At 40.1% G+C, this 25,825-nt stretch overlaps 1 protein-coding gene across 1 annotated transcript in view; it reads right to left on the bottom strand.

Moving 5' to 3' along the window:
• The window catches only part of LOC123748409 (protein Fe65 homolog), a gene marked incomplete in the record, with an annotated part of 258,091 nt that overhangs the window by 11,153 nt on the left and 221,113 nt on the right, over positions 1–25,825 (bottom strand). Inside the window, 12 exon segments of the mRNA XM_069302187.1 lie at positions 94–255; positions 1,006–1,185; positions 2,683–2,879; positions 3,006–3,101; positions 3,441–3,607; positions 5,051–5,178; positions 5,589–5,793; positions 6,626–6,732; positions 8,571–8,695; positions 9,120–9,270; positions 10,649–10,805; positions 12,978–13,130. Coding sequence (XP_069158288.1) covers positions 115–255; positions 1,006–1,185; positions 2,683–2,879; positions 3,006–3,101; positions 3,441–3,607; positions 5,051–5,178; positions 5,589–5,793; positions 6,626–6,732; positions 8,571–8,695; positions 9,120–9,270; positions 10,649–10,805; positions 12,978–13,130 — 1,807 coding nt within the window.

Genomic DNA, 25,825 nt, shown 5'->3' with positions numbered 1-25,825 from the left:
ATTTCACTCAATTCAATACTGCAGTTCTAAAATTAACCCTGCAAATGTTTTGGTGTTGAACAATAATACAGTGCTGCACAGCACTGGCCATACCTGCAGAGGTGAGTCCTCATCTCAGGATTCAGCTGACCGAGCCTTTCGTCCAGTGATGGACCCGAACACCGAACGCAGTGTGGCTGAAATGCTTCGAGGTGTGCCTACTCCTCGTCCACGACTTACACCAGGATGTGCATCCAAACACTTCTGGTATCTCAGCTGTCCAGAAAAATTGAAGTTATCCAATAATTAATGAACTCTAAATTTAAAGATACAACTTTAAAGTTATTTCGGTTTGCCTTGTGTGAGCATGAAGCAAAGTACAGTGTGATAAGTTAAAACAAAATTAGAACCCATAGTTAAATTTTTTGTGGCTGCTTCCAACATCACATTCTTTAATACCAAATACTGAATCAAATCAATCAAGGTACAGTCAGCCTACATTTTGTATAGTATTAGATTACACTGTTTTTTGAGACAGTGTGGTTATTCACTTTATCCTAAATTTAGATTGCACTGGTGAATTTTTTTTTAGACATGCAGAACTGAATGTGGATTATCAGATGTTCCATGGGTCTGTCTAATTGTTAGCCATTTGATGGGCACCCCATACAGAATGGAAAAAAACATAAGTTTTTAGAGGTATGTATCTGGAACATACCCCAGTTTTACATATATACCTTAGTTTGATTTATACTGATTGGGTTTGACATAGGTTTTCTGGTAACAATCCCCATGCAAATCGAGGGCTGCCTGTAATGGTATGATGTTGTGAAATGGCAGATCACAAGACTACTGTTAGGTTTTGAACATTTAAAAACAATAAGAACCATAAAGAATATATATATAGTTCATAAGAAAATTGGTCTCAAAGTTTTGTTTTCAGATTAGTAGAAAAGCTGTAACTTGAAAGTTGTTGATTTAAGTTAACATCAAAATGTTATGAAAGTATAATGCCTTAAGACTAACCTTGCAGGCTGCTTCAATTGTCTTACAGAGGGCTCCTGTGGAAGGCTCACAGTGGAACACATGTGCAATAAACTGGTCTTGGGCTGTGTGCATGATAAAGGCGCAGTGCTTCACATCCTGGCCAATCCCTAAGAATGACAGGAAACGAACTCTGCACTCTGCTATTTGTTTCCCATCGTCCTGTCAAGACATAAGATTTGTGTATAGTACTTAATCAAAAATGCAAAGTGATATGAATTTATGAATTGTCTGAATACTGAAACTGATGAAATTAAATGCTCCTTTTTGAGGAGTCCTAGGTTGCACCCCTAGCAAGGCCTTAGGTCCACTCAGGACACTGCCCAAACTTAGGCTCTAGTTAACATTTAGCTCAATAGTGACAAGGAATTTTCATAATAGTCTTACCACATCGTTTAAGGTTGGAGACAATGTACAGCTTTTTAATATACAAAGACACTGCTTACTAAGAAAAAAAAAAAAAAAAAAGTAATCAGCTACCAGCAGTCAATGGGATTGAAAAGATAGCCAGAGTATCACTGTCATGGGAAAGGATAATCCCTGAAGCATGGAAGTTAAGCTAAGCATCCCCCCCATGCTGAATCCAAAGGAAGCAGCTGAGTTCTGAGATGAAGGCACATGGAGTGCACTCATTGAACAATAAGGATGACAGGGATACAAGACTAATATAAACATGTGACATTTATATTCTCAAGTAAAAAAAAAAATTGGCTGAGGGCCACTACAGTACCATACAACAGAAAGTATATATTATCAAAGCCCAGAACTGAGGCAGAGACCAGAGACAAAGTCCCAGAGGCATCCAAAATTATAGTGAACCAACTCAGGAGCTGAAGCACACTGAAGGGTATACCAAACTGCCACAGGGAAGATAACCCTGGAACCAACTTAATGTGGACAGCTGTAGCTAAAAGCCTGCAAATGACTGGGCACCACTGCCTTCACATAAAAAAAAAAAAGTCTTGAGAATAACCAGTTAACAGAACTGGTCTCTGTAAAGCTCGGAACAGGGAAACACCAGGTGAAAAATAAGGGGTTGTCAGCTATTCCAACTCTGTTGTGTTACCTATTGGCAGTCAGTATAGCGATTAATTGTTAATCAGTAGTTAGCAGAGCCATAACTGTCTATCCTTCAGATAGCCACGATTGCTTGTAGTGTGCATTGAGGGTTTTGGAGGTCCCAATCTGGAGCCTAACCAGGGCTTTAACAGTAGACCCGACTAGTGTGTGCATTGAGGTTTTGGAGGTCCCAATCTGGAGCCTAACCAGGGCTTTAACAGTAGACCTGACTAGTGTGCATTGAGAGATTTTTAACTGTTCTCTTGCCTCACTGCAAGAGGTCTCTTGGTGGACCTCTTTGCAGTGAGGTCCAGAAGGACTCTTCACGGTCTTCCCACCCCCTAAACTCTGTAGCAATATTATTTGCAAAGTTCCATGTCTTGATCGGGCTAAGAGTCAAACAGACCTGGGCATGTGGGCAGTGCCATGGGTAGACCCAGTCCCTGGATGTGAGCACCATTTAGGGGGGACTCTGCTCAGAAATTCTGTTATTTTTAACGTAGATTATGGTTTAATTAATGAAGAGCTCTTTCATATATTTACTTTAATTTTGTTTCTGATTTTTTTTTTTGGGTAAACTGTTGAACATCAATAACTCACTGTGTTTGTGATGGTCACTGTGGAAGGAGCAACGGCCACAGACACATTCTTCCAAGGTTTGGGGTTGGCTTCTATCACTCTCTCAATAGCACTGTTAAGTACATCCATTCCCGAGGGTCTTTCCACTTGTAGCACACCCACGTACTGCACACGCATAACTTTCTTGGGTTCCTCCATGGGCGTTGGGAATGATTGAGCTGGAAAATTAAACAGGATGAATGTAATTTGTGATGAGATTTCTAAAAGAAAGTAAAACGCTGTTTATAAACAATTGAAGTTTTTCCAGGAATATACATATACTGTATCTGTAGTACATTACTTACTTGTAATAATTTGTGAGTGCCGATGGAGTCGGCGATGTTCAGTGGGAAGGTTGGTAGGTCGAGTGAGTCTTCCGGTTCCTCCGCTACCAGGTGAATCTAGCAGGATATTGGTTCATTAAAAATATATGGTAGCAACAAAATTATTTACAACAACCTGTTTTGCACTGAATACTTGGTATTTTCTGACAATTATATACTAAAGTTATCTTGATTATGCTAAACACTATGGAAACTAAGGGGGGATAGTTTTCAGACAAAACAATTATTATTTTAAATAAATGGAAGGTAAGGTAATTGAGAGAAGAAAGTGCTAAGCCAATATGACTATATAGGACTTGGAAGGAATAGAAGGACAAGGAGCTGGGCTGTCACATGGAAAAATCAATGTTATTGTGTGTTGTTAGGTCACCTAATATTCGTGGGAGATGTACTTACTTGTATCAAGGGGTTTATTCATATTCTGCTGAAGAGAACGTTCAATCATAATCTTCTTGCATATGTCTCGTAGTGTGTTTGCAATGGTGCGTGCAGGAGTGTCACAACGAAAAACATGGCACATGTGCTTCCTCGACACACGATCTCGGGCAACGTAGGCAAAATCTCTGTTGAAAGAAGGTCAAATCCCCATTATACGTAATCCATAATATGGGATGTTTGGATAATTGTCTTCAGAAAACTTTTAAATTCAAAGTATCTAAAATAAGATATTTTATATGCTATATGTTCATTACCTAAATAGTATCCAATATGTTACGACCAATATATATACATATGATGTTGTAATAAAACTTATTTAAGAAAAATAGCTATTTTCATACAATTAAATAATAGTACTCAGTTTTGTGATGCTTTTTCAAACCAGTAGAGACAAAGCATGATGATAGAACATTCATTAATACATTCTGAAGATGTTGTTATTGCTGAAATTTCAATTTCCTGAAATTGCATCACTTCGTGCAAAAGTTACAAAAAAAAAAAAAAAAAAAAAAATCTTAAACTATGTTAAAGTATCAGTGCATTTCATGTGCAACGTCAGTCTATGCACATGAGAAAAACTAAATGGAATAACAGTAAGTTATGAAAATGTCACAAGAAGAATATTTGCTATACATATGCATACAGTATACAGTATATATATATTATAATACTGTATATAATATATATTATACACTGTACTTCTTAATCATTGCACATGGCAATGAACATCATGCACTGCTGAAACCATGCTCGGTCAGAGGAGTTTAAAACTTTTACCTCTCCCTGTGATACACGTGAGCCACGCAGCAGTGAAGAGGGAGAAAAATAAAATGACATAAGTCCTTTAGAGATTCAAGACTTGACCTACAGTTAATGTATAAAACACAAAAGTATGTTTTGAGATTTTCACTCAACTTTGGAAACATGTATATACTATATTTGCTGGTGTATAAAGCACACTTCTGAATATGATGCACCCCTATTTTGTAAGGATATTTAGTAGAAAACACAATTTTAGTATGTTTCATCATGTTGACAAGATATCTCACAGCTCTGATTACGCTGCATCTAATATTCTCACATGGGAATATTAGATGCAGCGTAATCTTTGGGTAACTTCTGTTTTGAAAAATATGTATCCTAACTGCTAGCAAATTTAGTACAGTATATTGTAAAATATGTACATAATCTAACGCACTGGCAATATATATAATTTAATTTTCAAATGAGAAGAGAGGAAGCATACATTTCATGCCTTGAAAGTAGATCAAGAGCACATTGATGAATGTACAGTACTGTACTGGATTTAGCAATGTGAAATGCAAATAATTTGTAGAAACTGTAAATTCACTTATTTAAATCTAATCTAATTCTAGGACTATTGTGTTTTCAGTATTTAGTACAGTACCATATTTATAATCTGGTAACAAAATATTATTTTCTTTTCTCGCACAACACAAAGACTTAAAACTGCTGCTTTTTAAATATTATAACATATTTGTCATTAAAAAACTGTAATGACAAAATGAACTTTTTGTCATTAAAAGAAACTGGAAGCGGATTCTTACCTGCCGTTGTCGCGTCCAACACCCCAGACACGGATAGTGTGGATGGGCTGCGTGTTAAGTACTGTCAGATTCTCAGGATCAACCAGCTTTAGAGAACCCTCATCCAAATCCATAAACAAATCCTTTCCCTGTTGAATGATTAGGATTGATTAAAAGCATGTCCATATAAGCTTCATTATCTTTTCATGAGCTGATGTTTTACATAATCATACACTTATTGAAACATTCAAATATGAAAACATTCTTCATTGCGAGTGTTTTTCATAACATTTGGAACTCAGGAATAAAATGTTATCAATAATAATAATAAATTATTTTTTCTTCAAAATGCATGAGTACATAGAATCAGTTCAGCTGATGTACTTTATTTTCAATATATCCATATATGTCTGATTTTTTTGTAGTACTGCATCCTGCTCTTTTTCATATAAAATACTATATACAAGAAAATACCTCATAAGGGGAAGCTCTACATTAAACCAAAATTCATGAAAGGTTCATAGAAACAAAAAGTCAAATACTGTAACACAAAACTTACATCACCCCAGCATCCAACCACATCCAAAACATCACGCCTCCCAACAGATAGATCAACTATGCATCGATTGACAGCCTTGGAAGATCGCTCTGGAGTAAGGTCTTCTTCAGCAATTTCCACCCAACCAAGAGAACGGACTGCAAATCGAATGGGACGTCCACCACTGCCCTCTGTTACGTCGCTACGAGCAGGGTAACTGCGTCGCCTACAAAACAATAAAAATAGTTATTGTACTGTACTTTGTCTAGCAACTGGAGAACATATTAACCTTACTGAAATTACGATAAAGATTTCATGTTAATTATAATATTTTTACACAAAATTAATATTGTATGACATGTGCCATGAAGGACAAAGTTCATTAAAATAGTTTATGTTAATGCCTTTATCTATAGAACAAATTATAATTGCAATCAACTGGGAGAAAAATAGAACATTGAGCAACATAAGGAGGAAACCTTTATCAAGAAATATGATACATAAACATTCATTCATTTTCAATTCATGATGAGAAAGTGGCTAGAGACTGTAATAACACTACAAATTTATTGACTTTACTCACTTCAGTATCAGCATTTATTAATGAAGCATATCTGTGTTGTCTGTATCTTTACTCTAAAATACTCTACTGACACATCCACACCCTGACAATACAGTTACTGATTTAACGTGCTGAAGTGCCTATATTGATAATTCCCATTGATAGGAGCAGGATGCCTGTACAAAGACATCGAGGTCCCTTTAGGTCAACCACTGACCTTCCCCAGGATGCAACCCACAAGAATTGCTTAACTCCTGGATACCTATTACCTGTTTGGTGAAAAGAAATGTGCCCAAACATTTCTGTCCCACCTGGGGACTGAGCCTGGGATCCTAGGTTTCAAGTCAAGAGCATAGGCCACTGTACTGTGTTTCTCATCCCTCCTCTGTTTTCCCACAAATGTAATTCTCCTTCAGAAAATCTATCATTCAACATACATTGTACACTGTACCATCCATTACTAATTTAATTCCAACAATAACTCCATTACACCCACTTGTAGGCATTATCCACAGCAGCAGTCCTTGGACGAGAGTCTGAAAGTTCGGACAATGCAGAGGAGGTGTTGCTACGTGTCACAGTTCCTGCCACGCCGCCACTTGTCTGAGGAACCAGGCAGATGTGTTAATGATAGTCTTGAAAGGTTTTTGCCATTTACAACAGCTTTCCATTTGATATGTCAGAAGGTAGAAAATTGTGACACTTTTTAAATTGATGACACTGTATTTAGTGTATGCTGCTTTGTGTTATTTGGGTAAACTCCTGCACAGTCAGGCTGGATGATAGTGCACCAGCACCACATATAGCAATTAAAATAGGTTATAAATGATGCTAGGGAGTCATGGAATAATACTTAACCCAATCGCAAACCTTACAAAGCCCCACAATGTTACAAATCCCCACAAAGGGTTACCACCAAAGGGAGGCTCTGAATAACTACCAACTACCTTAATGTACATTTTCTTTACCTGCTACTAGACAGCAGCACTTACCCCAGTGCCACACACCTGAGCTGCCCCACATACCTAAGGACTGAAAGAGCCACCTCTGAGTACAGTAAAAGTAGAGCAGGGTAATGAAAGGCTCAAAAAGCTGTTAATTCTAATAATTCAATGTATTACTATAGGGGGGATGAGTTTATATACATAGATTATGGTTATAATAGAAACTGGCTATATATATATATATATATATATATATATATATATATATATATATATATATATATATATATATATATATATATATATATATATACAGTAATAAAGTAATATATTTTGAATTATTATAATTAAAAGCTTTTTAACACATTTCTTAACCAGCATATTAAAAAGGGCATTTTGTGAAATTTGTGTAATTACACCCTAAATCAAGGGTCAAATGATTGAATCCTGTGAAAACACCACAACTCCACATAACTGTTTACAGATTGTCGTGATGCAAGTGGCTCACAGGGCAAACCCAATAATAGTCAACTAAGATATGCAGGGATGCCCCCATGACCCATGAACACTAACAGTTTACTAGATGGAAGGTACTCAGAATATTTAATAATAATAATAATAATAATTTTTATTTAGGTAAGGTACATACATAAAGAGATTCAAAGGTCAATTTAAAGGATTTAAAGGTCAATAAAGTGACAAACATGGGTTAACTATATTGAAAAACAGTCCTTGACTTCAAAGTGACACAGCATACAGTCAGCAAGTATGTGAGGCAGGTCAAGTATGCAGAGCTGGAGGTGTAGGAAATGCCGCCACCTAGGGGTAGGCAGCAGAGATGTACAATGAAAGAATTGGCAGTTATCCAGAGCCTCTCCTTGGCTGTCAACCTGTGATGTTGGGAGAATGGCTTTGTAAAGCTTGAGTTCATGAACAGACCCACCTTGTAGGCCATCTTGGCTAGAATCGTTTTTTTCCAATAAATCTCTAACACTACATAGCCTTGCAGAGATGTTGGAAGGAGCTCCTTGCAATGCTAGTGCAGTATTTCATCCTGAACTATATTTTGTATTATTGTGAATTTAGGCCCCTATTTACAATATTAATACTGTAATTAATTTTTGATTCCCCAACATACACTCTTGGTATAATACTAATCTTTCTGCATGTGAGAGTTTTGGGGTGGGAAGACAGTGAAGAGTCCTGTCCTCGTCGAGACCACTGGAGTTAGTGGCCCTCAGGTAAATGCTTTACCTCATTAAGCATGCATTTTCTAAATTCTTAATGATTTTTAATGATTCTTTTGACTATTGGATATATCCAACTGAATCTACTGCAATCAGTGGCTAACTCAATACCACAGGGGCCTCACAATGAGGCAAAACCATTCTAGGGGGTCTTAGCAATTTGATGCTTTATCATATAGGCCTCATTCACATTGTGAATGAGGCCTATACTTATATAATAAAAAAAGAACACTAAAATGTCCTAATTTACCTGGTCAGTATCCTTGTTCCTCCTCTCTGCTCTGAGTGGTGCAGAAGTCACTGTATCTGAAGGTTCAGGTGGGGTGCGTGTGATAGTACCACTCTTGATGTGCCAGTAGTATGGCCCATCATTATCTGTAACAAATTGAATGGAAATTATTCTGAAACCTTCCCTTAATATTCTTGTGAATCAAAGGGCATGAACAAATCACTGATGCATCATGAATGAATGAATTTGATGCATCACGTTAGTGTGATCTGTGTGTGAATCAAAGGGCATTTTAACGTTGTTAGTATTAATTTTACATACAGTATAATTTCCTATGCAGACTTTAGAAGAAAAAACTTAAAATATTCTTTCCTTTAATTTTCTGAGAATACTATACTGTATACCAAACCAAAAGTTTAACTGCCATTGTGGTGGTCATCCATATAAGGATCAGTTTACTGATGAATGATTTTCATTGTGTAATTAAGTAATACCTTTCAACAAAATCAGAAAATAGTTGATCAATGTTGGACCAAAATACCACACAGTAAATCTAATTCAAGCACAAACCTTCATGCTTCTCCCATCCAGGTGGAAGAGTGTCCTCAATGGGTGGGTCTGTCTTCTCTTCACAATTATTCTGTGCAGGTTGGTGAGTTGGTGTGGAGTTTTGCGATCCAGTCTGTGTTGGTGGTCGCTTCACTGGTAGAGCATATAAATCCTACAGACAAAAAAAAAGTAATAATAATTTCGAATCTGCATTATAACCCTTAAGTAAATTGACCATTTAGACTGCATTACCTATTACAATGCAGCAAATGAAAATAATCTACAACTGTATAGTTATTAATAAAACTTAGATACAGGCTACAAAATCTATATGAAGTACTGTACAAGAAAATGAAAAGTAATAATAATTCAAGCACTCCATATAGTAATCTGAATATTGACACAAGATAATGTTGGTAAATTAAAATAAGGTACTGTACTCAAAATGAATAGAAAATAAAAATCCTACATAACCAATTACAGTAGTTCAAAGTTATTTTTGCACCATATTGCCTGAATGCCTATGTGACACCCACTAAATTGCAATAAGAAATGTGTGAGTGCAATTCTCCATGTGTTTAGGAGTCTATGCAAAGTCCTATAGGAAATGTATTTATATGCTGTAATGGTTTTATTTAGAGATACATGAGTATGCATTAATGACAACTGTGTTATGCCTACGTAGTAATTATTGGATTAAGTGAATCGTAGATTGGCCTTGGCTCTGTCCAGGTTGAGTAAAGCTTGGCTTTTCTGTCGTGTCGAGGTGGAAGTTCACTATTGGAATTACTGTACTGACTCAGCACAGTAATTCCTGAGCTAAGTGCCACCTATGGATAGCATGACAGATATATGACATGACGGACTGTCACCATATATATATATATATATATATATATATATATATATATATATATATATATATATATATATATATATATGTCGTACCTAGTAGCCAGAACTCACTTCTCAGCCTACTATTCAAGGCCCGATTTGCCTAATAAGTCTAGTCGATTTGCCTAATAAGCCAAGTTTTCCTGAATTAATATATTTACTCTAATTTTTTTCTTATGAAATGATAAAGCAACCCTTTTCTCTATGTATGAGGTCAATTTTTTTTTATTGGAATGGAATTAAAATTAACGTAGATATATGACCGAACCTAACCAACCCTACCTAACCTAACCTAACCTATCTTTATAGGTTAGGTTAGGTTAGGTAGCCGAAAAAGTTATGTTAGGTTAGGTTAGGTAGGTTAGGTAGTCGAAAAACAACTAATTCATGAAAACTTGGCTTATTAGGCAAATCCGGCCTTGCATAGTAGGCTGGGAAGTGTGTTCTGGCTATTAGGTACGACATATATATATATATATATATATATATATATATATATATATATATATATTATATATATATATATATATATATATATATATATATATATATATATATATATATATATATATATATGCCTATGTGGTGTTGCTTGCATGTGGCATGATCCTTTTGTCAGTGTACCTGCATGTGGAATGATCCTCATGTCAGTGTACCTGCGTGTGGCCGGCTGTCATATGCGGGATGTGGGTAGGGGACTGTCGCCCTTGGTGTGAAGAATTGGAAGAGGAAGTGGAGCCTCCGTCAGTCACCACCCCTGAGTCTACACCGGCTTCACCACCTTCGGGAGTTAGCATGCGTTTATCATCGTTCCTGCCGATACAAAGGTGCATTAGCAGGTAGAATGTTAGGAAGCTCGACCCAGCAACTTAGGGCAGATGAAGCTGACACATTAACATGGCTACACAATCCTACACACATGTAATGATATGAAATTGGCATTTTGGTCCGTTCTAGACCTTTATCCAATTAGTAACGTTGAATCAACGTTTAAAGCAACGTCAAACAAACGTTCTCTTGAATTTTTGTGTCCATTATGTGTGGCGTGGGTATTTTACAAGTGTTATTGTGACATTCTCTGTATGTAAATCATGCAATGAAATATTTACTAATCACATGTACAATGGTTGAAAGTCAAAATATATTTGTGTTGAAATATTATTAATTAATATACTCCAAGTTGAGAATATGAACAGAACTATAAGACATTTAAATTTGAATGTATGTGAAGAGGTATATACACATTTAAGAATGAGTATGCTAATGTATATGTATATATATATACGGTAGAAGAATTTTAATGTAAATATACAACAATTTCTCGTTGCAGAATTCCCAACATGCAGACATAAGAAAACCACAATGTATTAACAAATAAATTACAAATTGATAAAACTCCGAAAAAAAAAAAATAAAAAAAAAAATGTTAAGTGCATACATGAATGAACATTTTTGTACAATTAATTTACAAAATGAATGAAGGTAATATACGTGGCATCACTGTATTGTTTCAAGCGTAGGTCAGACATACATATGAATGTGTATAGGTGGGTATAAATGGAAGTGGCCTTGCGCATGGGACCAATTTAGGCCTTTTGCAGGTTCTGCTATTCACACATTTGTACACGTCGAATACAAAATTAGTACATATGTTACTATTATAATTAGTATGTTATATACACCTCGTCTACAAACAAACAGGCACAAACACGCAAAACATAACATTAAAACAATATATTTATACTGCACAGATATTGGGAACAATCAGATGTTTCCCCCCACTCAAAGCGACTGGGAAGTCAGTCAATAGACTGGGAAGTCAGTCAATACAAAGATGAATACAAACTGGGTAAGTGGTATTCATCCATCACATCGTATCTGACACAATCTTTAAAACAAACGGAATATATGCAGTCATGCACAATGACTATGGTCTTAGCTAAAATTAAGAGCGATGACATCTTACAGTTCAGACGTCACAGAAACGACCCCTTGTAACAAAACACATGCAGACAGCAACATGCAAAGACCTCGCAAACAATAAGAGTGGGGCGTCATAAAGAACCTTTACCCTTTGGTTATATTCAAGATAGGTGGTGCAGTGAGGACAATACAATTTGAGGTTATAGAAGGCTAATGCTAATAGGCAGGCGATGAGTCACAATAACGTGGCTAAAGTATGTTGACCAGACCAGTATGTTGAGAATGGTCCAGGACGGATCGAAACGTCGTCGTCCCTTCAATTTCTAGTGTGTGGTCTGGTCAACACACTTATATTAATAAGCCTGCGCTAGGCTGTAGTATTGGGTCTAGGAGGCAATAATAACTTGTTAAATGGTGCATTTAATCTGTTGGTCATACACCTGAACCACTCACTAGATACGCTATAGTGTAGATTCAACATAGCCTATTGTGCTCAGTCTATATTGACTACCACAATATTTCAAATAACTTATTTGCTTTGAATGGATGTTCAGAAAGTTTTGAAACTTACGGATCAAGGACTGTGCATGTACAGGGTGTTCGAACATGGGCATTCACTTGTCCATTGGGTTGTGAAACTTTCCGAACAACAGTTTTGAAACAGAAAAGAACAAGTGATAATTGTTGTAGTGGTTGGTGGTTGAGGAGGAGGGGGCGGGGCTTCGAACAAGGGGCCAGATTCACGAAAGCACTTACGCAAGCACTTACGAACCTGTACATCTTTTCTCAATCTTTGGCGGCTTTGTTTCCAATTATCAAACAGTTAATGAGCTCCGAAGCACCAGGAGGCTGTTTATAACAATAACAACAGTTGAATGGGAACTTTTCATGCTTGTAAACTGTTTAATAAATGTAACCAAAGCCGTCAAAGATTGAGGAAAGATGTACACGTTCGTTAGTGTTTACGTAAGTGCTTTCGTGAATCTGGCCCAAGGGCGCCATCATCGTGGTTGGACAAAATCTGGTTGAAGTGGAGGAGGGAAGGGGCAAGCAAGGACTTACTCGGCGTCATCTTGGTTGTTGGACACAATCTGGTTGTTGGGAAGGTGGTGTTGGAGACTGGTCGTGTGGGCGACGTGCTCAATAAGGTCGGGCTGGTTAATGGAGTAGCTGAGACCCTGCTTCCGACCCATTATGCTTTCATTGTCCAGCAGGCTGTCGATGGGGAAGGTCAGAGAGGTCACTCGTCAATCAAAGCGAAGAATAGGCAGCTATCAAGAAGCTAGATTAGTTTGTTATATAGCCAGACAGTAAGCTTAAAAGTACCCCCAGTTAGTAGAGAAACAGAGAATAACTAGCATGTTATTGCAAAATAAAAAAAAGAACTAACAACAGTAATCAGCATAAATTTCCCGAAATACTGTGCAGAATCCTAAGTAGACGCAATATGGACCAGGAATGAGGCTGTAAATAAGAGTATATTAGCACAATCAACATTGCAATAGGCTTGTAAGTTCCTTGCATCTCCAGTCAAATGTTTTTATTTAAGAACAATATAAGAAGCCTACGTTGTATTTTCATTTCGTGTTTAGTGTAATATAATTGAAGTTTGCTCAAAAAGAATCTTAAGGCTTATATTTATATTTTGGTCAACGGCTCGATATATATATATATGGGCGAATTTCAACAAACGATATATTATTAATTTAAAAGAGACCACAGTAAAAATAAAGCAACCTTTGTCAAATATTAATTAAAAAGACACACAACAACATGAAATAAACCCTAACAGCGACGCTCCAGGCATTCAATTCGAAACAATGGCGACCAAGAGGCGCTAAATTGCGCCGGAAGCCAAGTCTCAGCTGGTCCCACAAGTTATGGCCGAGGTTTGCAGCTTTACAGTGGAAGATAACTTATTAAAATCACTCCCATTGCCGGAGCAACGCGACAAGGAGGCGCTGCACTATCTTGGGATAATATCATTCCACTGCAAGAATATGCATTCCACTTTTACAGTTTGGCGAAGACCAAGTTGAAAGCCTCCTCGCCGCGGGTCGTCTATGAATCTCTTCCAGGAAAGGCAGAGACACAGAAATATTGTACATAACTACACTGATTACTTGTTATGACGTTCTCTTAGGTAAATCATATACTGTAATATTCGAAATGCACGAACATTTATTAATAGTTTCTAAATTTGAATTTTAAATTAAATCTAACGTTCCTCAGTGAGCCCAACGTCGTGGCCGACCAGAAGACAATTATTACAAAAAGACTAACCTGTCCTCAGAGAGGAGATCCGCTCAAGGGAATAGACTGGCTACGACTACATAATTAGTGCTATTATCTACTCTCTATCCGTGGTTAGAGTAGGTTAAGGATTGGTTAGTTTTCATTACTGTTTGGTTACGTTAATACGATGTATTATTGACGATAATGTGAAATATGGAATTTAAATCTTTTTAAGTGTGCCCAAGAATTCAGTTTACAGAAAACTGAAACTCTTCAGAGAAAACATTTTCAGCATATACTTTTTATATTTTTTAACCAACAATTTATGATACATTAAAGTTATAATATGATAATAATATCCGTTTAGGACAAAGGCTCATTTGCCAGTTTACAAACAGACTATTACTGGAACAGTAATGTGCTTTCCCGATCATCGCAAAAATGTAGATAACTATTCAGGTGGTTTGAAAGGAAGGTGTAGGTTTCTCATAGTTAATGGATTTGGTATGAGCACGGGCTTAAAAAGATACACTGGCTGTTACCATTTATCAGAAATATCACTACACCAACGATCATTCATATTCATGATCTATCACATATTTGGAACAGGTTCTCACAAGAATATATGGAGAAATTAAAGTCAACTGGTCATGCGAAAGTTCTGGTCCACAAACTTTTACAGTTTCACCCTGTATGTTTACCTTGTAGCCTAACCTTAAATATAGACCAATAAAATCACTCATAAGAGATCAGCTTCTAGAGCAAAATGAGACGATATTATGTGATAAATAACATTTAGGTGTAGTATTCACATGATAGGAACTTTAATCCTACAGAAAGATATATTTATTATTCAGAACATCAACAGATAATTACACATTTTGAATGTCATGTTGAAGAATGTTATAGAGAATAAGGGGGTGGGGGACGACGAGGCAGTGGTGGGGGAGACGAGACAGAGGTGGTGGGGGACGACGAGGCAGTGGTGGTGGGGGAGACGAGGCAGGAGTGGAGGGGGAAGACGAGGCAGGGGTGGTGGGGAAGACGAGGCAGGGGTGGTGGGGAAGACGAGACAGTGGTGGGGGAGACGAGGCAGGGGTGGTGGGGGACGACGAGGCAGTGGTGGTGGGGGAGACGAGGCAGGGGTGGTGGGGGAGACGAGGCAGGGGTGGTGGGGGGAGACGAGGCAGGGGTGGTGGGGGAGACGAGGCAGGGGTGGTGGGGGAAGACGAGACAGTGGTGGTGGGGGAAAGATGAGACAGTGGTGGGGGAGACGAGACAGGGGTGGTGGGAAGACGAGGCAGGGGTGGTGGGGAAGACGAGGCAGGGGTGGTGGGGAAGACGAGACAGGAGTGGTGGGGGAAGACGAGGCAGGGGTGGTGGGGGAAGACGAGACAGTGGTGGTGGGGGAAAGATGAGACAGTGGTGGGGGAGACGAGACAGGGGTGGTGGGAAGACGAGGCAGGGGTGGTGGGGAAGACGAGGCAGGGGTGGTGGGGAAGACGAGACAGGGGTGGTGGGGAAGACGAGGCAGGAGTGGTGGGGGAAGACGAGGCAGAGGTGGTGGGGAAGACGAGACAGGAGTGGTGGGGAAGACGAGGCAGGGGTGGTGGGGGAAGACGAGGCAGGGGTGGGGGAGGATGGAAGAAGGTTATAACAGTGATCAATACAGGCAACAGGAAGTCCAGTATCATACAACAGTAAGCTTACACCCATTCCCTGCCTCTGTCACCCCCACCTACTACCATTCCTCTCCCCATTTCCACACACAAATGCAAATACTGCCATAAGTACAGAGAAATAAACGTAAATGTACACATATTTAGCTTAAAAAGTATAGCATCATACTAGAGTCAACCTTCACCGGAGTCATTAGTCCTGGAACACAAATATCGGGACCTAAATTATAATTTGACAAGGAAAATAAAAAAAACTAATTGTTATGGTATTTAAAACACGGTAAGTCGATTAAACGAACCAATCAACGAGCGCGTTGCCTTGACAGCGCTGGCTGACGTATAACAACAGCGCTGCCGGACGTACAGCTAACTTTATTGTTCACGGATCCGCAATTGTCTATTTTTCAACGTAACTGGCAATTGTGACATTCGATATGGTTTACAATCGAGTAATGAGGTTTCATATAAAACCATAGCTTGACATTGCTATGTAAAAAATGACTTGAAATCAGTTAAAAATCCATTATATGAGAAGAACAACGCATGCTCTCTGGCGTAATGAAGCCTATCATTGGACCAGAGGCATGAGGAACTCTATACGAAAAAAGGCTTCAGAAGGTATGCAAAAAATGCACCAGGGTAGAGAACGCGGATGGCAGGCTACCAGAAGCAGCACCAAAATACAATAATTCAGCAGTTAATAATACATTTCAATAATACAGCTTCCGAAAATCTTGGAAAATCTTCTCTTGGCATCTTCCGAAAATCTGGAAATGTAGTTCTTGTTTTCAAGAAAGAGGAGAGGAGACAGACAGGAAAAACTGACATGAATTCCTTGCACAATATTAGAAGATTAATATAAACGCTAAAAAAAAATGAAAGATAAAATAAACAGGAGAAACATGATCACCACATATAAAATACTCAATGGAATTAACAGGGAAGAAAAGGACCGCAGTTACAGTTACACAGCTGAATCATATCACAAGTACGTGATACATCTATGAGGCCGTAGAGATAAACTCCCACTAACCTTCACCAATATCTGAACATACGCCATAGCTTCACCTCTCATCCAATTTTGCTAGAGGGAAGAACCTATTTCCCTACCTCACCCGGCTACAGGAAATTACCAATTACAAATGCGAGGGCCTCGCCAAATTGAGCAGTAGCATAGGGGACACGCGTGGATGAGAGGGAATATAACAGGTGTTTGGATGATACCTGGTTGATACCTGGTTGATGGGGTTCTGGGAGTTCTTCTACTCCCCAAACCCGGCCTGCTTCAAGAGTTCAGAGATGAACTACTGGAGAAGTCTACGGGAGTTAAGTCTCACATTTCAATACCTCCTTGTTGTATCTCGTCTTATTTCCCTCCATTCAGTCGTATCTTTCATTCCAAATCCTTATCCCGGCCTCTTCCAAGGGCTGTATAGTCGTAATGGCTTGGCGCTTTACCCTGATAATTCCCTCCCTCCCTCAATCACATCTACTTTTTTAATCTATTATTATTATAATTATTTTATTATTATTTCATCTTGAAGCGTTAATGCCACATTTATCTGGCATTCCTCTCTCATTTCCATTTTTTATGAACATTTCCTTCCCTTCAGTAGAATCATCACAGCCTCCATCATTGTAGCCACCTTTCCCTCTCTACTGATGGTCTCCATCTACATAAAACCTTCCTTCTCCATCCTTCATGGTCCCCCCCCCCCCTCGCACAATCATCTGGCACATACCTTATCTTTTAGTTCAGTGGTTTTTGATTACCATATCATGATACCTCCGCATGTATACGAGTACCTGAAACTATATGAAGAGTTACGAGCCTAAATAGAGAACTAGCCTTGTTCTCGAGAACTAGAACAATCCACATCTCTGGCAGGATGGTTGGTCACGCATGACCACCCAATCTGCTAGTTTACACTGGGATACTTTGATTGCATTACAAGCAAGTCTTCAAGCAAAACAAGATTGGACAACAGTAATTTCAAGACTTTAGGTGGCTCCTTCCGCGAAGTTTGAAAGGGTCAAATGACGGGGGTATTCATTCCTGAAGTGTGTGAGTGCTTCGCTTTGATGTCCAAAGGGTTTGGAAAGGTTGGGAGGATGGTAGAGGGATGGGCCAGAATCTTCATTGTCTCTCACTCACACATTCCTCGGGCTTCCTCCAACTAGCTTTTCCGTAAGTGAGCTACAACTTAACAGAGTGAAAGGGTACTCGGACGATAGTCCCCGGTCTCCCGGAGGTCCTCCTCAAGTCCCAGGTCTCCCGGAGGTCCTCCTCAAGTCCCAGGTCTCCCGGAGGTCCTCCTCGAAACAGCCAAACAACTAGAGAAAGGCATTAACGTTGCCTCTATATCATAATTACTCCAAAGCATCATGTAACTTCATGTATATTTTTGTATTTAAGTTGCATTTCTTCTCAAAAGGACCCGAGATGACCCGAAAGGACTCGAAGGCCGACAGGACTGGAGCCGAAGGACTCCCAGATTTAAGAATCCCACAAAAACTGGTCTCGATGTGAATGCTGGCAGGTGGGACCTGGCTGGCCATAGCTGTATGGACACCTCCGTATACATCATACAGCTGCTGTATCACCCGTTGAATACGCACAAAAGCTAAGCTGTGCTTTTACGCGTTTACAAACAATCTCCCGCCCAAACGCGCGGACTTTTGCGTTCGTTCACTTCAACCTCAGAATAACACCGCATGAGTTAATGACCCATAGTCATTATTATCAGCACAATCATCACGTCACTAGAGCATCACCATGACGCCCGCATCTTCCAAACGTATGTATTCATCAGTCATCACTCGGCCACATTCCGCGCTCCACCGGTACTAGTTTTTTCGGCGGGCTTTACGAGGTGGTTGTGCGACCTTGGTGCTTGTCAGTCACAGCTGACGTGAGCTTGAGGAAGGAAGGAAGGAAGGAAGGAAGGAAGGAAGGAAGGAAGGAAGGAAGGAAGGAAGGAAGGAAGGAAGGAAGGAAGGAAGGAAGGGAGTGAGGAAGGGTGAAAGGAAGATCGAAGGAGAGATATGAACGCGAGACTAAATTAAGTGATTGAATGCGATAACAAAATGAAGAAACATGACTAAGAAGAAGAAGAATGATAAAGTAAAGACAAACCCAATAGCCACACTACCGAGGACTCGGTCGGAAATGGAAAAGACATAAAGATGTGTGCCAGGAAGACTACCAGCCGCCCCCATATATATATATATATATATATATATATATATATATATATATATATATATATATATATATATATATATATATATATATATATATATATATATAATATATATATATATATATATTAGTATATTTCGGTAGCAGTCTTTCTTTTAAACATATTTCGTTAAAAAGGACAGAAGAATATCTTCTCGATATTCCTTTAGTTTTTCTTCACTGAAGCAGGAAGATTAAAAATTAACTCTCCAAAGTTAATTTTGACTTATTATTTGGGTCTGACGCCTAGTGATGCGTTTCGTAAGGTCTCTCCTTACATTCTCAAAGACAAATTTTTCTGTGTTAGCACCTGGTTATATCCTCTAATGGTGAGGTGGTAGGGGACATGGATAAATGACCTACATGGAGTATTAATGGGGTCATATATAATGGGGTAGTAAATTAAGAGTGTGACACGGGAGACATCTCCCGTCACGCAGGGTGCAGTCGCACCTCCACAGATCTCCAGTATCAGCTCTTGATACTGGTAATGGCTCAAAAGGGCCACCACTTACGGGCTATTCATGCCCGTGCCACCTTTTGGGTGGCTTAATCTTCACCAATCAAATCTAAGAGTGTGACTTGACAGTTAATGTTCTTCTAGTTGTTTCTGTTGCAAGGTCATTCGGTCCAGCTTCTGCATTGGCTCGGGGTCGTGAAGTGGGTAGAGTGTAGCTGGTTATTGACTGCTGGTCTAGATGTCTTGATATGTATCGCTTCACTGATATCTAATCTTCTATTGTCATTGTATCTATCAATTATTTCGGTGTTGTTCGTCAAAATATCCCTGGTGATCGTCTTGTGTGTGTGGGGATTATATGTTCCTTGATGGAGCCCTGTTGTTAGTGCATTGTTAAACGCCTAGAGAGACGTTGTTGTCTTGCCTATATACTGAGATCGTTAGGGCTGGCAATCCCCCAAGTGTACACGTGAAGGCGTTAACAACGTTAGTCTCTTTCAAGGAATGTTTCTTGGTGTGGGGAGAATTCTTCATTAGCAAGTTAGCGGTTTTCCCTACTCTTATAATATATTGTTAGTTCTATCTTTTTGTTGACGTCAGTTTTTTCCTGTTGTTTTTAACGATATATATATATATATATATATATATATATATATATATATATGTATATATATATATATATATATATATATATATATATATATATAATGTAAAATATATAGCATTAGTTTATTTTCTCGAAACATTTTCTTTCTACATCTAAAATCGCTTGAGGTATATTCTTATCTGCAAGTCGAGGAAAAGAAAACGGGAAATGCCTGAGTCTGTCAGCTGACTGAATGTCAACAGAATGACGTAGGTGGTGGAAGGGATGGGATGGGGGGTGGAAGGGATGGGATGGGTGGTGGTAGGATGGGAGGCTCACTTGTAGGGGTCCCTGTGGAATGGGATGGAAGGAACAGGTGATAGACGGTGTTGATGGAACGGAATACTGATGATAGACGGGATTGACGGAACGGAATACAGACGGGATTGACGGAACGGAATACTGGTGATAGACGGTGTTGATGGAACGGAGAACTGATGATAGACGGGGTTGATAGAACTGAGAACTGATGACAAACGGGGTTGACGGAACGGAGAACTGGTGATAGACAGGGTTGATGGAACAGAGAACTGACGATAGACGGGGTTGACGGAACGGAGAACTGATGATAGACGGGATTGACGGAACGGAGAACTGATGATAGACGGGTTTGACGGAACGGAGAACAGGTGATAGACAGGGTTGACGGAACGGAGAACTGATGACAGACGGGGTTGACAAAACGGAGAACTGACGATAGACGGAGTTGACGGAACGGAGGAACTGGAGCGAGTCAGTTTGAACTGACTCGAGAAACTGTTCCAGTCGGCTCCTCATTGATTTCCTCCTGACATGAGTTTTAAGGATGATTGTGAATGAGGGCGAGCAGGCAGCCTGTGTGTATGTATGTGTGCTTACCTACTACTAGTCTTTGCTGTGGGGGCGCTGGGCTACAGCTCTTGGGCCCCCCACCATTCCCACCCGCTGGTCTCCTAAGGCACTAACACCCAACCCCTGCATGTCTTCGGTTGTATAAATGCACACACACACACACACACACACACACACACACACACACACACACACACACACACACACACACACACACACACACACACACACAGAGGCTAGGGGCCTCGTAGCCTGGTGGATAGCGCGCAGGACTCGTAATTCTGTGGCGCGGGTTCGATTCCCGCACGAGGCAGAAACAAATGGGCAAAGTTTCTTTCACCCTAAGTGCCCCTGTTACCTAGCAGTAAATAGGTACCTGGGAGTTAGTCAGCTGTCACGGGCTGCTTCCTGGTGTGTGTGTGTGTGTGTGTGTACTCACCTAATTGTACTCACCTAATTGTGCTTGCGGGGGTTGAGCTCTGGCTCTTTGGTCCCGCCTCTCAACCGTCAATCAACTGGTGTACAGATTCCTGAGCCTATTGGGCTCTATCATATCTACATTTGAAACTGTGAATGGAGTCAGCCTCCACCACATCACTTCCTAATGCATTCCATTTGCTAACTACTCTGACACTGAAAAAGTTCTTTCTAACGTCTCTGTGGCTCATTTGGGTACTCAGCTTCCACCTGTGTCCCCTTGTTCGCGTCCCACCAGTGTTGAAAAGTTCGTCCTTGTTTACCCGGTCGATTCCCCTGAGGATTTTGTAGGTTGTGATCATGTCCCCCCTTACTCTTCTGTCTTCCAGTGTCGTGAGGTGCATTTCCCGCAGCCTTTCCTCATAACTCATGCCTCTTAGTTCTGGGACTAGTCTAGTAGCATACCTTTGGACTTTTTCCAGCTTCGTCTTGTGCTTGACAAGGTACGGGCTCCATGCTGGGGCCGCATACTCCAGGATTGGTCTTACATATGTGGTGTACAAGATTCTGAATGATTCCTTACACAGGTTCCTGAACGCCGTTCTGATGTTAGCCAGCCTCGCATATGCCGCAGACGTTATTCTCTTTATGTGGGCTTCAGGAGACAGGTTTGGTGTGATATCAACTCCTAGATCTTTCTCTCTGTCTGTTTCATTAAGTACTTCATCTCCTATTCTGTATCCTGTGCCTGGCCTCCTGTTTCCACTGCCTAGTTTCATTACTTTGCATTTACTCGGGTTGAACTTCAACAGCCATTTGTTGGACCATTCACTCAGTCTATCCAGGTCATCTTGTAGCCTCCTACTATCACTATGACTGTGTGTGTGTGTGTGTGTGTGTGTGGTGTGGGGGAAAAAAAAAAAAAGTAGTTAGTAAACAGTTGATTGACAGTTGAGAGGCGGGCCGAAAGAGCAAAGCTCAACCCCCGCAAAAACACAACTAGTAAACATAACTAGTAAACACAGAAGGAGTGGGATTACAGCCTCAGGTAGGCGGTTCTCCCGCCCTACTTACTCCCAGCCTTGGCGATCACAAAGTCATTAAAATATTATACCAAGACGTGAAGGTCATATTCCCACAACCTCTCGTGTCACGCAGGTGACCTCGCCGGCGTATATACGCCGCCCCACCACCACCACCCTGCAGGTGTGTAACCCAAGAATACGGTAGTCATACGGACGAAAGAAAACGGTAGTCACACGGACGAAAGAAAACAGTAGTCACACGGACGATAGAAAACGGTAGTCACACGGATGGGAGTAAAGAATGACTACACAATGACATAAAACAGTAAAGTAATAATGAGAATTACGAAATCGCCAAAAATGTTAAAAACCTTTTAGCAACCTTTTATTGTTGTTTTTTATTTGGTAATATTTTAAGGCACTTATCGAAGTTATCCTTTATTAATAGCATATTCCCCATTCTCTATTTTCTCCTGTGCAATTATTCTCTCTCTTTCCCTCCCTCTTCTTTCCACCTTTTTCCCTAAATCATTCGGCTCATTCCACGTTTTTCATATGTTGTTGTTAAAGATTCGCTACCTAGAACAAAGTTCAAAGTAGCACGGGCTATGGTGAGCCCGTAGTGGAGTTATTAATTTTTTTTATCATAATCCTCTAAATATATGGTGATCACACACAGAGATCACACGAACGTGATGCATCAAATGAACAAGTCGATTAAGGTAGTGTCTGGGATGTTCCCGGACGCAGGTTCGAATCCTCGTCACGGCCCTTGTGGATTTGTTCATTTTAAATGGTGATATTTAAACAAGATTAAGAATTAAACGAGACGAGGCAGACACAACACCATCGGCTCAGGGATACGAACCCTGGCTACCTGCTGCTCCGCCTAACTCCTCTTCCAAGTTAGGGATTTGGGTACTTCGACAAGTAGGGGGCTTCCTGTCCCCCGAATACTGCTCGATGGGCGGGTCGAGACTTATCAAGTCTTCCGATACTATCCATAGTGATTAGCGGTGATTATGTCAATAATATTGGCAAAGAGTTCAGCTTGACTTTGTGAGTATAGCGATTATACCCAAGAGATTATATCCAAGAGATTATATCCAAGAGATTATATCCAAGAGATTATATCCAAGAGATTATATCTAAGATGATTGGGGCGCCGCGCGGGGCCAAGAGTATATTAACGACTCCATTCCAGAGTTGGGTTAAAGACAAGACTCCACCTGATAGTTTGGTAAGTAACTAGCAGGGACCTAAGGTGGGGGGGGTGTGTGTTTTTTAAGCCCCCTAGTGCAGACATTTGCAATAGATCGACTTGAGAATGGTCCAGGACGGACCGAAACGTCGTCGTCCCTTCACCACCTTCTAGTGTGTGGTCTGGTCAACATAATTTAGCCACGTTATTGTGATTCATCGCCTGCATTTGCAATAGATGTTTCAGATGCCAAGATTGTACTCAGGGAACTGTTATGTGTAACTGGATTTTATATGTCTTAACTCCTTCATTAATGTTGATGTATAGAACTTAAGTGTTCAATGACTAGATTCATCATGGCTTCTATATTTTCCTATCTACCCTTCATACCGCTTTCTTCGTGTTCTTTTCTATATTAGTTGATATTCTCCCCTATCCCCTCTGTTCTTAGTTAATATTTCCCCCATCTCCTCTATTCTTACCTTGCACCTGAGGCTACAGGCCAGACTCCTCGGTGATTTCCCAACCCTCTAAATTGAGCAATTTCCCTTCACTAACGAAGTTACGACAGTTTTCCCCTTATGTTAAACGACCTTTTAGTGAGTGCCTCTGAAACGCTTGTCTCAGGTAGGCCTACTGACCAGCCTCCAAGATGTACAATTTAGTAGTAAACGCGACAACTTGAGGAAAAATATTGACGCCATGGAATGGGATCGAACCCTCGTTCTTGGACTCTGTAGGCACACGCACAACCGACTGGAACCATGATGGTCTGAACAATGTCTCCACCTGAACCTTCAATCACGTTCCTGTTAGTAAACTGAGCTCCAGTTTGTATGTAGTATATATATATATATATATATATATATATATATATATATATATATATATATATATATAGTATATATATATATATATATATATATATATATATATATATATATATATATATATATATATATATATATATATATATATATATATATATATATATATACAGTATATATATGACGACTGAAAACTCACACCCCAGAAGTGACTCGAACCCATACTCCCAGGAGCAACGCAACTGGTATCTACAGGACGCCTTAATCCGCTTGACCATCACGACCGGACAAAAGGAAGTGATAGCCGAAGCTATTTGCACCACTTCCCCGCCGGCACTCGGATGGTAATCTTGGTAGTCCTGGGGACCGTTCAGCCTACTCAGTGCACCTGCCACAGTCCCCTGCACCTGTAATCCCATTATTGCAGCCTGCACGAGTGCTTGCCTGTGCTGCAAGGAGCAACAAGGTTCAACATTTACGGTCGGGGTTTAATTTACACTTGTGGTCAAGCTGGGAAAATGGCCCAACCAGCGCGCTCGTTCCATTTCACGCAATGTGGACACATGTATCCTCTAAGCTGCCTCTGAGTGTCTTAACACAGCTGTTAATTGTGTGTTTCTTTAGGGAAATTTAAACAATCAAGCGATAATTGTTTTTCCCCTGATGGACACGGATTTTTTCCCGATGGAGACATGTTTCTTCCCGACGGAAAAATGTTTTTCCCTGACGGAAACGGAGAAAACCACCATCCATGAGGCCTGGTCAGAGACCGGGCCGCCGATACATTCATCCCCGGAACCAACACAGGGTAAGGTATGGACCATTCAGCCGTTATTAAACTGGTAACAACGTGATTCCCGCCCTAATGACACGTGTCCTTCACCTTCAAGTATAAAGAAAGGACGTAATTTCACGTAACCGCTCGTGTGAAATTATTGTGTAATTGTACCTGATAATTGGTCTATAATTATCAACAAGTAACCTGCAGGTTTGAACCAAGAGACATTACTTCTGAGTCAATAGAACAGTTTAAACTGTTCATGGTGACTGGAACTGGCTATGGTGTGAGGCTCTGTGGAGCTTGAGCGGGTGTAGGAGCTACAGTTTGCCAAGCTTCCACCACCCAGGGAGCCGGTCGGCCGAGCGGACAGCACGCTGGACTTGTGATCCTGTGGTCTTGGGTTCGATCCCAGGCGCCGGCGAGAAACAATGGGCAGAGTTTCTTTCATTCCTATGCCCTTGTTACCTAGCAGTAAAATAGGTACCTGGGTGTTAGTCAGCTGTCACGAGCTGCTTCCTGGGGGGGGGGGTGGAGACTAAAAAAAAAAAAACCCGAAACCATCTCAAG

This window comes from Procambarus clarkii, chromosome 47 (assembly GCF_040958095.1).
Source record: "Procambarus clarkii isolate CNS0578487 chromosome 47, FALCON_Pclarkii_2.0, whole genome shotgun sequence".
Classification (NCBI taxonomy): domain Eukaryota; kingdom Metazoa; phylum Arthropoda; class Malacostraca; order Decapoda; family Cambaridae; genus Procambarus; species Procambarus clarkii.
The sequence above is the reverse complement of the archived record's forward strand: the minus strand, read 5'-3'. Positions and strand labels throughout refer to the sequence as shown.